This window comes from Myxocyprinus asiaticus, chromosome 22 (genome assembly GCF_019703515.2).
Source record: "Myxocyprinus asiaticus isolate MX2 ecotype Aquarium Trade chromosome 22, UBuf_Myxa_2, whole genome shotgun sequence".
Taxonomy (NCBI): Eukaryota; Metazoa; Chordata; class Actinopteri; order Cypriniformes; family Catostomidae; genus Myxocyprinus; species Myxocyprinus asiaticus.
This window is the reverse complement of record NC_059365.1, coordinates 44,640,039-44,655,768: the sequence shown is the minus strand read 5'-3', so window position 1 is coordinate 44,655,768 and position 15,730 is coordinate 44,640,039. Positions and strand designations below refer to the sequence as shown.

Here is a 15,730-nt window from a genome sequence, read left to right as displayed (position 1 = left end):
TATATATTAAGATTTTTTAAGTTTAATGGCTGCTGTTACTAAAAACCTAAACAATTATTTAGTTTTGCACTTGAACTAGCGCTATATACTATTTACTTGAATTTGTACTATTTACTTCTGTTAATTACTTTAAAAGCTCGTAGCAATGTTTATTTAAGGAACACTTCAAGGCTACATTGTTTTAATTTAATTTGTTAATATTAATATAAAAAAGAGTGTTTTCAAGAGCATATTTGTTTGTTTATTTATTATTGAGTGGTATGGGTGCCACTGGGGGGGGGGGGCACTATAAAGGGGTGCTGCAGTTTAAAAAAGTTTGAGAAACACTGCTCTGTCGCATTACTAATGTGTGTTTATTTATTTTTTTACAGCACTTCTCACAACCAGACCACCAAAAGTCTTGTTCCCGTCAGACAGACAGGCTAGTGTAATAGACATACAGCTCGGTGAGTCTCTCTTCACAATCGCACAAACATGCCACTCCATCTCTACACTTAATAATAACAGACCATACACAGAGGTAATGTGTCATTAGTCATAGGGAGTAAAAGAGGCACCTCTATTTTATAAAAAGAACTTCTCTACAGTCATCAGTGTTAAATGCCCTGTTTGTATTGGCCAGTTCATTGTTGTTGTTATTGTTGTTTTACATATTTGAGAGAATATTTATGAAACCCAATCAACTGTATCTTATCTAAACCAAAGAATGACTCTGCTAAAAGCTGTATGCAGAAACTACATTTGCAATCTAAAAAAGAATCCCTGTAAACTAATTAGATTTCAGTTTCTTTGGCTTACATTAAAGCACTAAAGAAATGCACAAGGGAAGACTGGGGCTTGTTGTCACACTTTTTACTATTGAATATTTCCAACATTATTGCCCAGGAAAAAAAAAGTCAATTGAACACTGAAACAATTCAAGGAATGCATGGGCAAGGAGGAAGCTGGGACCGGCTTAACAAACATGTAGACATTTATTTACACACACACTTTTCTCTGTTACAAACATCGTGGGCTTTTACGTTCAATACATAAACACACAGAGGTCTGTGTGTGTCTCTCTCTCTGTCTGCCACTCTCTGTCTCCTCTAGTGAAATACTCCCACCGCTTCTCACTGGAACACAAGACCGGTGTGGCACACAGTTGGAACTCATTCACCAATTATCTTCCTGACCTTGCTCTGCCCAGACACCGCTCGGCCCTGCCCTGTTCATCACAAACACAAATTTTTCTTTTGTGACAACATGTCCCTCTACAGCGTTTTAAGAGTAAAACAACTATGAGACACGCAATAATTTATAAAAAAGCAAAAAATGTAATGTACAAAAATATCAAATCATTGTTTTTACCAACAAATACTATAAATAATATGTTTGAACTAGGTGGTCAAAAACACTGTTAGACACATTTGTTTAATTGTACGTTTGACTTCTTACAGAAAACCTTATAGTACTGATATTCATTGTGACAACTAGCCCTGACATTCCAGCAGAAACCGCTTCACTGTTATGCTTAACAGTGCTTAGCCCTCAAAATATATTAAAAGGATGACATTTTTAGGAAGACTTGATATTATTTAATTTCTAGTCTACATATAATGAATATTCTTCCAGCAATGTGTAATAATATAGTTTCACAAATAGCCAGTTAGTTGCTGCAGGTTCATTTGCATGTTTATTAGTGCTCAGCAAATTGACAATTAGGAGAAACTGACACAAATGTGGGAATGTAATTACTGTCCAAGTGGAAGAGGTGTGTGCTGCTGTAATATTCATGTTATTAATTTTAGTGATTACGTTCTAAAAGAACATTTTCAACCACCTACATGAACAAGTAATTTAAACATTTCATTATTTTTTCCCTATTTTCTATTTTTATTTTGTGTGGGAACCTGCAGGACAAATAGAGGCTACAAACACAGCAATTCAGACACTTACAAATGACAGTTTGTTTAGGTCCATCAGACAAATAGTCTTCTTTTTTAGTGATTTTTTGAAGATGTATTCAATGGCACAAGAGTTAGTTCTGGTCCTTGAATCTGATTGGCCAAGCACTTTTCCAAGAGTGCTGATATTCAGAATAACATCACTGGGATGCTTCAATGTTTGTATCACATGAAGTAATGAGTAGCATAGTCTGATTACAATTTTAGAGGAGCAATTAGTAACCTGTAGTGGATTACTATTTTGCCCAACACTGAAAATTTGCACTTATTTTGTTCTAACTCCCTTCAAGGGAAGGTATCATTCTCTTGTCAGTAGGGCTGAAATGATTAGTCGACATTATCAACAACAAAAATTTTTGTTGTCGAATAGTCATTTGATCTCATTTAACGTAACATGAGATCACATTAAATTCTAATGATGATATGCGAGAGCAGCACTGCAGTTCGCTGAGGAGAGGAAGAATTACACAGCTCACAGTCCAGATTCACTCTAAACTTTCCAAACAGCTTAAGGTGATGTAGATCGCAAAGTATGAGAGAATAATAATGCAAAAATACAAAATAAGTAAATACAGAAGCACTCTTGTTGTGGAATAAGCGGAGCCAGAGCTCTTTGAAGGAAACACCACGGCGTTACATCTTAAATGCAGTTATATTTAATGTGTTATAGCTTTATTAAAGTTCAAATAATACGGAAGCAGATCATGTAAATAACTACAAACTCTGAAACTGGCATTTCTCTGTGCGGACAGCGCCTCTTCTATGAGTTGTGTGAAGCGTCCCGATCTAAGGGAGAGAGATTAAAACTGCACCTGGCTGATGCACACTCTGTCGTGGGGACACTCATCCCTCGAGTGTGCGTGCTTGCTGCAGCTAGATTATAACGTGATGGCTCGCAGATTATAACATGATGGCTCGCGACTTATTGAATCATAATATACACTATATTGCCAAAAGTATTCGCTCATCTGCCTTTAGACGCATATGAACTTAAGTGACATCCCATTCTTAATCCATAGGGTTTAATATGATGTCGGCCCACCCTTTGCAGCTATAACAGCTTCAACTCTTCTGGGAAGGCTTTCCACAAGGTTTAGGAGTGTGTTTATGGGAATTTTTGACCATTCTTCCAGAAGCGCATTTGTGAGGTCAGACACTGATGTTGGACGAGAAGGCCTGGCTCGCAGTCTTCGCTCTAATTCATCCCAAAGGTGCTCTGTCAGGTTGAGGTCAGGACTCTGTGCAGGCCAGTCAAGTTCTTCCACACCAAACTCGCTCATCCATGTCTTTATGGACCTTGCTTTGTGCACTGGTGCGCAGTCATGTTGGAACAGGAAGAGGCCATCCCCAACCTGTTCCCACAAAGTTGGGAGCATGGAATGTCCAAAATCTCTTGGTATGCTGAAGCATTCAGAGTTCCTTTCACTGGAACTAAGGGGCCAAGCCCAGCTCCTGAAAAACAACCCCACACCATAATCCCCCCTCCATCAAACTTCACAGTTGGCACAATGCAGTCAGACAAGTACCGTTCTCCTGGCAACTGTCAAACCCAGACTCGTCCATCAGATTGCCAGATGGAGAAGCGTGATTCATCACTCCAGAGAACGCGTCTCCACTGCTCTAGAGTCCAGTGGCGGTGTGCTTTACACCACTGCATCCGATGCTTTGCATTGCACTTGGTGATGTATGGCTTGGATGCAGCTGCTCGGCCATGGAAACCCATTCCATGAAGCTCTCTACGCACTGTTCTTGAGCTAATCTGAAGGCCACATGAACTTGAGGTCTGTAGCGATTGACTCTACAGAAAGTTGGCGATCTCTGCGCACTATGCGCCTCAGCATCCGCTGACCACGCTCTGTCATTTTACGTGGCCTACCACTTCATGGCTGAGTTGCTGTCATTCCCAATCGCTTCCACTTTGTTATAATACCACTGACAGTTGACTGTGGAATATTTAGTAGTGAGGAAATTTCACGACTGGACTTGTTGCACAGGTGGCATCCTATCACAGTACCACGCTGGAATTCACTGAGCTCCTGAGAGCGGCCCATTCTTCCACAAATGTTTGTAGAAGCAGTCTGCATGCCTAGGTGCTTCATTTTATACACCTGTGGCCATGGAAGTGATTGGAACACCTGAATTCAATTATTTGGATGGGTGAGCGAATACTTTTGGCAATATAGTGTATGTGTCACTGTGCATTTCTTATTGTGAAGAAAATTATTAATAAAAGAGAGTTTTTTTTGTGTGTGTGTGAGTTAAAGATGGATTGAAGTGAACAGAAAGGTGAGAGAGGTAGTCTTCGCCCCTTTATTCACTGCAAAAAAATACATTTTTGATTTATTTTTGTTTTGGCTTGTTTTCCAATATAAATATCTAATACTCCTTTAAAACAACATACATTTACTTTAGCAGCTATAATGCAATTTTTTTTTTATCAGAGAATGTTGAATATAATATAAAAAATACAAACATCTAAAAATCCTTTAAAAAAAAAAGATGCATTCTCATGAGAAGCAGTATATAAGATATTTAGGCTTGCTTTTAGAGAATAGATCTTGAATATAAGTATATTTTGTCTTTACTGCACTCGCAGAAATATAATGAAGGTGAAAAAATACACTTATTTAAGATACATCCTCTTAGAGCAAGTCTTAATATCATATATGTTGCTTCTCAAGTAACTGTATTTTGTTTTAAGGATTTTTAGACAATTTTAAATGGAAAACAAGACAAAAACACTTGATAACAATAGGATTTTTTACTGAATTAAACTTAATGTATGTTTTTCCTTTAATTCAGTGAATGTCATTTAGAGGTATTTTTAAAAGATGATTTTTTCCTCTTTATTGTTAGTAAGCACATTTAATACAACCTTTTAAGTCGGGGCACAAGCAGTATAGTAGGTTAAGAGCTAATGATTAATCGTTGCAATAATCGTCGAATGATCATTCTAATAATCGTTAGATTAATCGATTATCAAAATAATCGTTAGTTGCAGCCCTACAAGTCAGCTGACATTTCCTGTAAAGTCTCAACAGAAAAACACTATAACCCTTTAAACTGAGATCTGTACTGTGATTTGATCTAAAATATCCACCATAACACAATAACATCCAACAAATTCAAATAGTCAGGCCATCCTTATGTCCATAACATCATCTCTTTAGCACTGCGGTATGCTGCTGTAGATAAGTAATTTTCTTCTGTCAATTTAGTCATATAACAAACTCTAGTGCATACAGTCAGGATACAATACTATGTTTGTCTTTTAAACTCCCCTTCTTAATTTTAAAGCATTCACTTCTGTCTGCATGCATTTGTAAGCTTCCTCGTTTAAACAACCGCTGGCTGTTGTCAGGAGCAATATAGCTGTAGGTTTCGCATATTTATTCTGTCAGGTCCAGCTAAATTATAACACATTATTCCACACAAAGACCGTGCTGGATTGGACTTTCAGAGTCCTTGGAATGTCAGCTATCTCTCTGCGCATGTTTATTTCAATAAATGACTTGATCTCTGTGTGTAACATGACTCCTTTAGCACTTGAGATCTACAGCCACTTGACAAGAAGTCCATTTGCTCATAGTGTCATGCATTTAAAGTGTCTACTACACAGTGAATATGTCTTTGTAAATTATGTCACAGTGACATTTTTAGAGGCTTATATTACAGAGCCAGAGTACAAAGGATGATGGTTAAATTCTCATACATGTGCTCTGTTTGAAATAGCATACTACCATACAGCACTATTTTCCTATTTCTGCTGTCAGGGTTGGGAGGGTTACTTTTAAAATGCATTCCACTACAGATTACATAACACATGCTGTAAAATGTAATTTGTAACATATTCCGTTAGATTACTCAAGGTCAGTAACATAATCTAAATACTTTAGATTACTTCTTCAGCACTGGCAGTTGTTTTCACTATAAACACGTTAATAAGAAGTGAAAAAAGAAAATCTGCCAGTACAGTAAGACAAAATATACTTATATTAAATATAGATTCCTAAACATTTTATGCAATGTTGCTTCTAAAACAAGCCAATTGAGCTAATTGATCTTGTTTTAAGGATTTTTAAATATTTTTACAGAAAAACAATAAAACAAAAACTATTCTGCCCTAATATCAAAGGTAATAGTAGAGAAAGAAAACACTGTGATCTAACGTGAATTTTCTTGATAAAAAAATAAGATCATGCCTGGTAACATGTGCATGTAAAATGGCTTGAAATAGCATTTTATCTTAGCATAAAGCTGACAATTTACACAAGGTTTATTTCTATTTCTTCTGCTCCAAACTTACTTCAAACTTACTTCTCTGTCTGCTCGTATGAATGTAACACATCATAAGAAAGTGTTTCACCGCTGTTCAAATGCACTTTGAATCACATCATTTATATGGATAAATGTTTTCCATCTGAAAGGACTAAATATTAAATGAAACAAATGACAATAAAATGCAAAGTAATCTCTTCAGTAATCAAAATACTTTTTGAATGTAACTGTATTCTAATTACCAATGATTTAAATTGTACCCGGATGACCCACACCATTTGCCAACTTAAGGCCTCAAAAAATATTTGCATACTTAAGTCAAACTTAAAATTTTTTGAATGTCTTTGCACTATAAAACAGTAACAACAGAATATAAAACCAAATGTCATTTGATTTTAAGAAATATAGCACAAAAATACTTCTAGCAGAACATTTCATAAAAAGAAGTTTGTCTGATTTAAAACAAGATATCCATTTACAGTGTGACAAAACATATCACTTCTTTCTTGACTTATTATTTAATAAGATTGCCAAGAGTTGTGACATATTAAAAAATGGAAAACACAATTTTTTATTTCTAAGATGTTAACTGGACACCACTCGCTGAATTAAGCATGCACATACAGTGTTAAGGTCATGTGGCAACAATGTAGCATACTACTGTTTAAAATGTATATTGTTGCATAATGCATACTGTTTCACGTACTGTTTTAAAAAATAGACAGCAGACTCTTCAGTGTATACTCTGCAGTATGCACTATGTTAGTATTCCATTAAAAACATTTTTTTTTTTTTTCTGATATGAAAACTGGACATCTCTTAGATATGTTTATTGTTGCATTATGCATACTATTTCACATACAGTGCTATTTTTCAGAAAGATTAGAGCAGCCCTCAGCGAATTCTGTATATAGTATGCAGTAAGCAGAGCCTTGTTCTTTCAAGAACTTGTTCCCTTACAGGTCAGTGACATGTTCTTACAGTACTGTCACTTGGATAGATTCACAGATGTGACTGCGGTCTTCACATTGCCCTGCAGATCAGGGGTCAACTCACAGTGAATGTGTTGCAGTATGTGACAGAACTCCACATCACCTGTGTTTATACTGCAGTGACTCTCACTGAAGTTTTATTGACACAGACCTTTGTTTACACAGTTTGGTTTGATTGAAAGTGAAGTCGACTTGTGCCAAAAAACAAAACAAAAAATGACAAAATGAATTAAATGTTTACCTTTTTTACCAGGTGAAAATCATGTCTGATCTCTTAGAAAAGTAACAGCACACTTCTCCTCAACAAGCCACATGTTTTAAGGTGTCATTCATGTCTGTAACATAGTTAGTGTGAATTATTCACTGAAGTTTGAAAAAACACCACTAAATATAGTTTTCAAACATGGTTTCCCAAACACTCCTGCTGCCCTTCCCACCCTGCCATTCATCTGCCTTTGTACAGACAAACAGGTAGTCCTGTAACAAACTCTCACCTTTGGTTGAGTCAGAATTGCATGTCAGACTGCTCAAGCAAGCAAAGCAATGTATGGAGGCTTAGACGACTTAAACGTCCAAATGCTTGGGGCCACTGTATAGTGTAAGTAGGATCCTTTATTGGTTCATTTTATATTAAAGCACCAGATTTCTTTGGATTGTATGTGTGGATTTTATTGGATAATGTGCAGTGATTTATTAGTGGTTATCAGTGATATGTATATTATGAATAGGTTATTGGCAGCATGATATTGTATTTTGACAGTTTCATTAAAAGCATGATGAACGTCTTCAGTCCTCAGGTGATGCATTCAGTGTATCCCTGCTGAGCTGTAGAGATTTTTAACATGGAGGTTCTGCTTTGTTGAAAATCACATTCTGCAAATCTGTTCATCCGTTAAAACCACTTAAAGCTCAAAATGTTTAAAGGGGCAGTTCACCCCCAAAAATGAAAATTCTGTCATTTACTCACCCTCATGTTGTTCCAAACCTATATGACTTTCTGTCTTCTGTGGAACACAAAAGGAGACATTTTAACGAATATCCTGGCAACTCTTTTCCATATAATGAAAGTAAAAGAGGACTGAGGCTGTCAAGCTCAATAATGACAAAAAGCAATGTCTCAATGTTTTATCAGCAGAACCATCCAAAACACTTTAAACAACAGTCCAATCCATTGATGAGACCAGGGTCAGAAATACATTTTTCCATAAGTAGACAATATTTGCACCCTGGAATTGAAAAAAAAAGGGGATCTTTTTCCTTTGCGAGGGGAATTTTTTTCTAACTTTATAAAATGACTGTGTCATCCTTTCATGCCAAATATTTCAATTTAATTCATTCAGTTTGAAAAATGAGATACTGTTGGCTGTTAACAATAAAATTAAATCAACATCACCTAATATTTGTAGGGCTGGGAATTGGCATTGATTTCCCAATTTCAAATATTTCCATTACAATGTCATCAGGCATGTTTCTAAATTGCATGATCTCTATACTGCATAATGTGCATTGTGACTTAAACACATTCCATGATCACTATTTTTTCTCATTTACGTATTCCCAAAAGCATATGTTGGCTATTAACTTAACATATCCTACAAAACTAATATAGTGCAGCGACACAGAGGAGGACATAACGTCATGGTTACTTGTGTAACCTCCGTTCCCTGATGGAGGGAACGAGACGTTGTGGCGATGTAGTGACACTAGGGGTCACTCTTGGGAGCCCGAGACACCTCTGGTCTTTGATAAAAGGCCAATGAAAATTGGCGAGTGGTATTTGCATGCCACTCCCCCGGACATACGGGTATAAAAGGAGCTGGTATGCAACCACTCATTCAGGTTTTATGCTGAGGAGCTGATATAAGGTCCGGCCATATCAGCGGGTAGTTCAGCGTTGTGGCAGGAGGGACACAACGTCTCGTTCCCTCCATCAGGGAACGGAGATTACACAAGTAACATGATGTTCCCTATCTGTCACTCACTCAACATTGTGTCGATGTAGTGACACTAGGGGTCCCTATACAAAACGGCACAATTGGCTGAACTGTGTTACGTGAACTGGCGGTGTGTGGTGGGCAGACTACTGTGTGCGTCATAGCCAGCACACCAGGTAGACACGTAACCTCCCCCAACATAGTTATGAGTGTCGAACGGCCCAAGTCGACTACCCAAAAGATAGAGACAGGCTTAACCCAGTCGTGGCCTCTTTTTCCCTTCTTTTTTCCACTCCCTAAAAAAGAAGGGGGATTATCTGACTGGGCCGCCAGGTCTAGTCGGGGGTTGTCCCTCCCAAGGGGAAGACACAGCGGAGACCACACCTCGCCCAAAGAGAGGGGGGGATATTTAATTGGAAAAAATGCGTCACATGGTCTTTCCAACCATGTGGAGAGTCTTCAAGGTAGATCCTGCCCAATGGGGGAGGAGTTACTACAAACATGGAGACTGGGGCAGAGGGGTTCTGCCCAAGGAAGTCGCAGTTTACCAACAGGGAAACGAATTAGTGGAAGATATATAATTGCATGGGGTTAGCCTTACAGGGAACCGCCACATGCGGAGCACCTACCCCAGAACAGGGCTCTTAGTTAGCACGTGTACAGGGCTGGCAGCGAATCTCTACGAAAACTCGACTGCCACAGGGCTCGGAGGAAGTCAACCAGGGAACAAACTTGTGAACACTACTGGGAATTAATTGCGCACGTCTTCAGCTCCAAGGGAGGAGGAAAGTGCTATGTGCAAGCGATACACCCGGCCAGCTATCCCGGGCTTATCCGCTTGTGTTGCGTGCCACTACCTGGGATGAAACCGGTTCCACGTGGAGGTTGTAGAACCTTGCACAGGTGTTGGGTGTTGCCCAGCCCACTGCTCTGCAAATATCTGTTAGAGAGGCACCCCTGGCCAGGGCCCAGGGAGCCGCTACACCCCTGGTAGAATGGACTTGTAGCCCTACCAGGGGCGGCATGTCCTGGGCAACATGTGCCATAGTTATGGCGTCAATGAGCCAGTGGGCGATCCTCTGCTTGGAGACAGCGCTTCCTTTCTGCTGTGCACCAAAGCAGACAAAGAGCTGCTCTGAGATTCTAAAGTTCTGCGTGCGATCCAAATAGATGCGTAAAGCGCGCACCGGACACAGCGATGACAGGGTTGTGTCTGCCTCCTCCTGGGGCAGCGCTTGCAGGTTCACCACCTGGTCCCTAAAGGGGTGGTGGGAATCTTGGGCACATAGCCCGGTCAGGGTCTCAGGATCACGTGAGAGTAACCCGGACCGAACTCCAGGCATGTTTCACTGACAGAGAACGCTTGCAAGTCACCTACCCTCTTGATGGAAGTGAGTGCAGTCAGGAGGGCAGTCTTCAAGAAGAGTGCCTTAAGCTCGGCTGACTGCAAAGGCTCAAAGGGGGCTCTCTGTAGACCCTGAAGAACTACAGAGAGGTCCGATGAGGGAACGAGGCACGGTCTGGAGGGATTCAGCCTCCTGGTGCCTCTTAGGAACCTGATGATCAGGTCGTGCTTCCCTAAGGACTTACCGTCGACTGCGTCGTGGTGTGCTGCTATAGCGGCAACGTACATCATCAAGGTGAAAGGGGACAGCCTCCCTTCCAACCTCTCCTGCAGGAAGGAAAGCACTGATCCAACTGCGCATCTCTGGGGGTCTTCCCAACGGGAAGAACACCACTTAGCGAACAGACACCACTTAAAGGCATACAGGTGCCTCGTAGAGGGGGCCCTAGTCTGAGTGATCGTGTCTACCACCACAGGTCTAAGACTACTTAGATCTTCTGCGTCCCGTCCAGGGGCCAGACATGGAGATTCCAGAGGTCTGGGCGCAGGTGCCAGATGGTGCCCTGTCCCTGAGAAAGAAGATCCTTCCTCAGGGGAATTCACCGGGGGAGGGGGGGGCTGTCACGAGGAGCTTGAGATCTGAGAACCACGCCTGGGCGGGCCAGTAGGGTGCTACCAGGATGACCTGCTCCTCGTCCTCCCTGACTTTTAACAGGGTCTGTGCAAGTAGGCTCACTGGGAGAAAATGCATATTTGTGCATGCCAGGGGGCCAGCTGTGTGCCAGCGCGTTTATGCCGAGGGGGTCTCGGTCAGGGCGTACCAGAGCGGGCAGTGGGGAGGATTCTTGGGAGGTGAACAGGTGCACCTGTGCCTGTCGAATCGACTCCAAGTAAGCTGGACCACCTGAGGGTGGAGTCTCCACTCTCACCTGAGGGTAACCTGTTGTGACAGCACGTCTGGTCACACTCGTTCATAAGGCATGCCATCAAGGAGACTGAGTCCAACTCCAAACCGAGAAAAGAGATGCTCTGAACCGGGAGGAGCTTGCTCTTTTCCCAGTTGACCGAAGCCCTAGTCGGTTGAGGTGTGAGAGCACCAGGTCCCTGTGTGTGCACAACATGTCTCGAGAATGAGCTAGGATTAGCCAGTCATCGAGATAGTTGAGAATGCGAATGCCCACCTCCCTTAACGGGCCAAGGGCAGCCTCTGCGACCTTCGTAAAGATGCGAGGAGACAGGGACAGGCCGAAAGGGAGGACTTTGTACTGATACGCCTGACTCTCAGACACAAACCGCAGGAAGGGTCTGTGTCGAGGAAGAATCGAGACGTGGAAGTACGCATCTTTCAGGTCTACCGCCACGAACAAATCTTGTTGCCGGACGCTCGCCAGAATGCATTTTTGCATCAGCATCTTGAACGGGAGTCTGTGTAAAGCCTAGTTCAGTACTCACAGGTCCAAGATTGGCCGCAACCCACCGCCTTTTTTCGGTACAATGAAGTAGGGGCTGAAAAACCCCTTCTTCATCTCGGCTGGAGGGACAGTTTCTATCGCACCCTTCCGTAGGAGGGTAGCGATCTCCGCACAAGGTAGCAGCATTTTCGCCCTTTACCGAGGTGAAGTGGACACCGCTGAACCTGGGCGGACGCCCGGCGAAGTGAATCGCGTAGCCAAGTCAGACGGTCCGGACCAGCCCTCGCGACGGATTGGAAAGCACAAGCCATGCATCCAAATTCCGCGCAAGGGGGACCAAAGACACTTCCGGGAAGAAAGGAACGGGGGCCCAGGAACCAATCACCGAGCCGCGAGGGTTCAGGGAAGAGTAGAGGGTTCCACTCTAGCCGACACTCGCGGCTGCCCGGGAAGGCATGTCATCATCTCCACGTCAGCCTGTGACTGAGCAATCGTCCCCGAAGGGAGGAGCCCAGCTAAGGTTTCCGACTGGACGAGCCCGTTCTCCGATGCTGCTCTTGAGAGCTCATCACTTTTGCGGACTCCGAATAAGAGGTCGAACTCGCCATGAGACGAGCCGGCGGACTCATCCGGAAGCCCGATCGGGGCAGACGAGCGTGCGGGGGGATACCCAGCGGAGGCGGTCCCATTGGGGTCCCCAAATCGCCCCCAGTGCTAGCCGCGCTGGCCTCATGCCCGTGGGTAAAAGGACCGAGGCGGGGAGCCTCTGGGGTGGCTTGCTTTCTTATGAAGGCGAGCCACGACCGCAACGTTGCCATGGACATGTCCTCGCAATGAGAACATGACCATCCACGAACGCTGTCTCCACGTGAGCAGTGCCCAGACATGAAAGACAGTGATCATGACTGTCAGAAGGTGAGAGATAACGAGCGCAACCAGGAATAACACACAATCGGAAAAGCATCTTTAGAAAGACGCGTCTTTAAAAAGACGTTCCGTGTGTGCCGCTCTTTTAGGGAAATATACTCTTTTAGAGAAATATACTCTTTTATTTCTGAGAAGTGCCCAGGGGCATTCTTTGCAGTGCACCAGTGCAGAGGAGGGAGAAGCCACTGAAATGCGCCATCAGATCCAGCAGAGGTGAATGAACAGTCGTGGGAATTCAGCCCAGTGAGCATGACCGTTTGGCTCCGAAGAGAAAATCTGAATGAGTGGTTGCATACCAGCTCCTTTTATACCCGTATGTCCGGGGGAGTGGCATGCAAATACCACTCGCCAATTTTCATTGACCTTTTATCAAAGACCAGAGGTGTCTCGGGCTCCCAAGAGTGACCCCTAGTGTCTCTACATCAACATAACGTCGAGTGAGTGACATATAAGGAACAGCCTTTCTCCAGATTTGGAATGAGGAGATTATTAAACAAAACTGTTATCAAGTTCTTCATGCCAATTGAATAAAACAAGGCAAAAATAAACATTTAACACAGTAAAATTGTTCTGTAGTATTTTTGTTGTATTATATAAGTATTATTGTATTAAAAAATAAAGTTTTATTTCACAATAGGGTTATGTAACATATCCAGATCAATTAACATTTGAATATTATTATTAAGTAAATTGAAGCATTTGGTTACATTATATTTTGTGATTTCTTATAACTGATTAACTTACTATATAACATCCATCCCTCCTGCACTTTTGGCCTCTAGCAGACAGATAGCATCATAACGGCTGTTTTACACTGCACGCCGAAGCAGTGTGTGAGCCGAACTGAAGCAGTGCATCATGACAATATCGCAGCAAACAACGCGTGTCTCCTGCAGAAACTGCTGCATTCTATACAGAAAATAAAGTTATAAAATGGCTTTCAGGAGTGAGCTATTGATAAGTATTACAAGCATGACCATCATGAAATCTTATTTACATGCTGCTGGTGTTATTTAATACAGTCTTGAAGAATTATTTCTTGTAGTGACAGCCAACACAATGAGCTCTGCTCATTTTTAAACAAAATTATTTAGTGGGAGGGTGAGGATGATGAGCCTGAATGTTGATTTGCACAACAGAAGACGGTTTGATCACTCTTTGGCTCGATCACACTTAATAATATAGCTTCATATTATAGTTAGAAAAAAGTAATTATGCACAACCACTGAATAGCGATATCTCTTTGTTCAAACACCAGCCAAAACATTTAAGTGTTGAGTACTTTCCCCACAAAAAGGACACACTTCCAATATGTTTATCACCATCTTCACCACCAACAGCCAGGTACAGCATCCCACGTTTTTTCCTTTGAAAAGTAATCCTTATAAAAAGTTGAGAGCAACAAAGTACTTTAATACAAGTGTCTTTCAGTACAAGACTGAGGTAAATTTTGAATTTACCGACCACACATGCTGTCGCTTGCATTTGTTTACATTTGATAACACACTCGGCTGTATATGGTTATTACTGTTAACCCTTTTAGACCTGCTCTCAATGTACACTGATGAGCCAAAACATTATGACCACTTGCAGGTGAAGCGAATAGCGTTGATCATCTCCTGACAAGACCACATGTCAAGGTCTGAGTAGATTAGATGGTAAGCGAATAATCCAATCTCGTAGTCAACGTGTTGAATGCAGGAGAAATGGGCAGGAGTAAAGACCTGAGCGACTTTGACAAGGGCCAAATTGTTACATGCATTTCAGCGGCTTCTCCCTCCTCTGCACTGGTGCACTGCAGAGAACGCCCCTGGGCACTTCGGCAGAAAAACTAGAGAGTATATTTTCTGAAAGAGCATTTTTCCCCTCTAAAAGAGCGCACACACAGAATGTCTTTTTAAAGACGTGTCTTTTTAAAGATGTGTCTTTTTAAAGATGCCTTTCCGATTGTGTGTTATTCCTGGTTGCGGTCGTTATATCTCAACTTTGGATGGTCATGATCGCTGTCTTTCATGCCTGGGCGCGACCCACACGGAAGAAGCGTTTGTGAATGCTTCATGTTCTCACTGCGAGAACATGACCATGGCAACGTTGCGGTCGTGGCTTGCTTTCTTATGAAAGCAAGCCACCCCAGCAGCTCCCCGCCTCGGTCCTTCTACCTACGGGTATGAGGCCAGCACGGCTAGCACTGGGGGCGATTTGGGGACCCCAATGGGATCGTCTCCGCTAGGTATCCCCCCGCGGACCTCCCATTCCCCAGCATGCTCGTCTGCCCCAATTGGGCTTCCGAATGAGTTCGCCGGCTCGTCTCACGGCGAGTCTGGCTTCTTGTTCGGAGCTCGTGAAGATGATGAGCTCTCAAGCGCAACATCGGAGTGCGGGCTAGTCCAGTCGGACGCAGAAGCCTCAGCTGGGCTTCCCCCTTCGGGGACGATTGCCCAGTCACAGACCGATGCCAAAATGACGGACATGCTTTCCCGGGTGGCCGCGAACTTCGGGTTAGAGTGGAATCCTCCGCTCTCCCCTGAACCCTCGCAGCTTGATGATTGGTTCCTGGGCTCACGGCGCCGCTCAAAGCAGCCGCGCCCCGCTCCAGTGCCATTCCGGGTGACGAAGGTCACGGCGTGGTCTCTCGGGCGGACAATGGCCACACTAGTGGTCCAGGAGCGCCATCTTTGGCTCAACCTGGTCGAGATGGGTGAGGCCGACAATACATGGTTCCGTGGTGGTAGACATGATCACTCAGGCTAGGGCCCCCTCTACGAGGCACCTGTATGCCTTTAAGTGGCATCTATTCGCTAAGTGGTGTTCTTCCTGACGCGAAGACCCCCAGAGATGCGCAGTCAGATCAGTGCTTTCCTTCCTGCAGGAGAGGTTAGAAGGGAGGCTGTCCCCC

At 42.8% G+C, this 15,730-nt stretch overlaps 1 protein-coding gene across 1 annotated transcript in view; it reads left to right on the top strand.

Moving 5' to 3' along the window:
• LOC127413309 (X-linked interleukin-1 receptor accessory protein-like 2) overlaps positions 1 to 15,730 on the top strand; it is a 665,896-nt gene that overhangs the window by 607,161 nt on the left and 43,005 nt on the right. Inside the window, exon 6 of the mRNA XM_051650333.1 lies at positions 372 to 446. Coding sequence (XP_051506293.1) covers positions 372 to 446 — 75 coding nt within the window. The remainder of the gene's footprint in view (positions 1 to 371; positions 447 to 15,730) is intronic.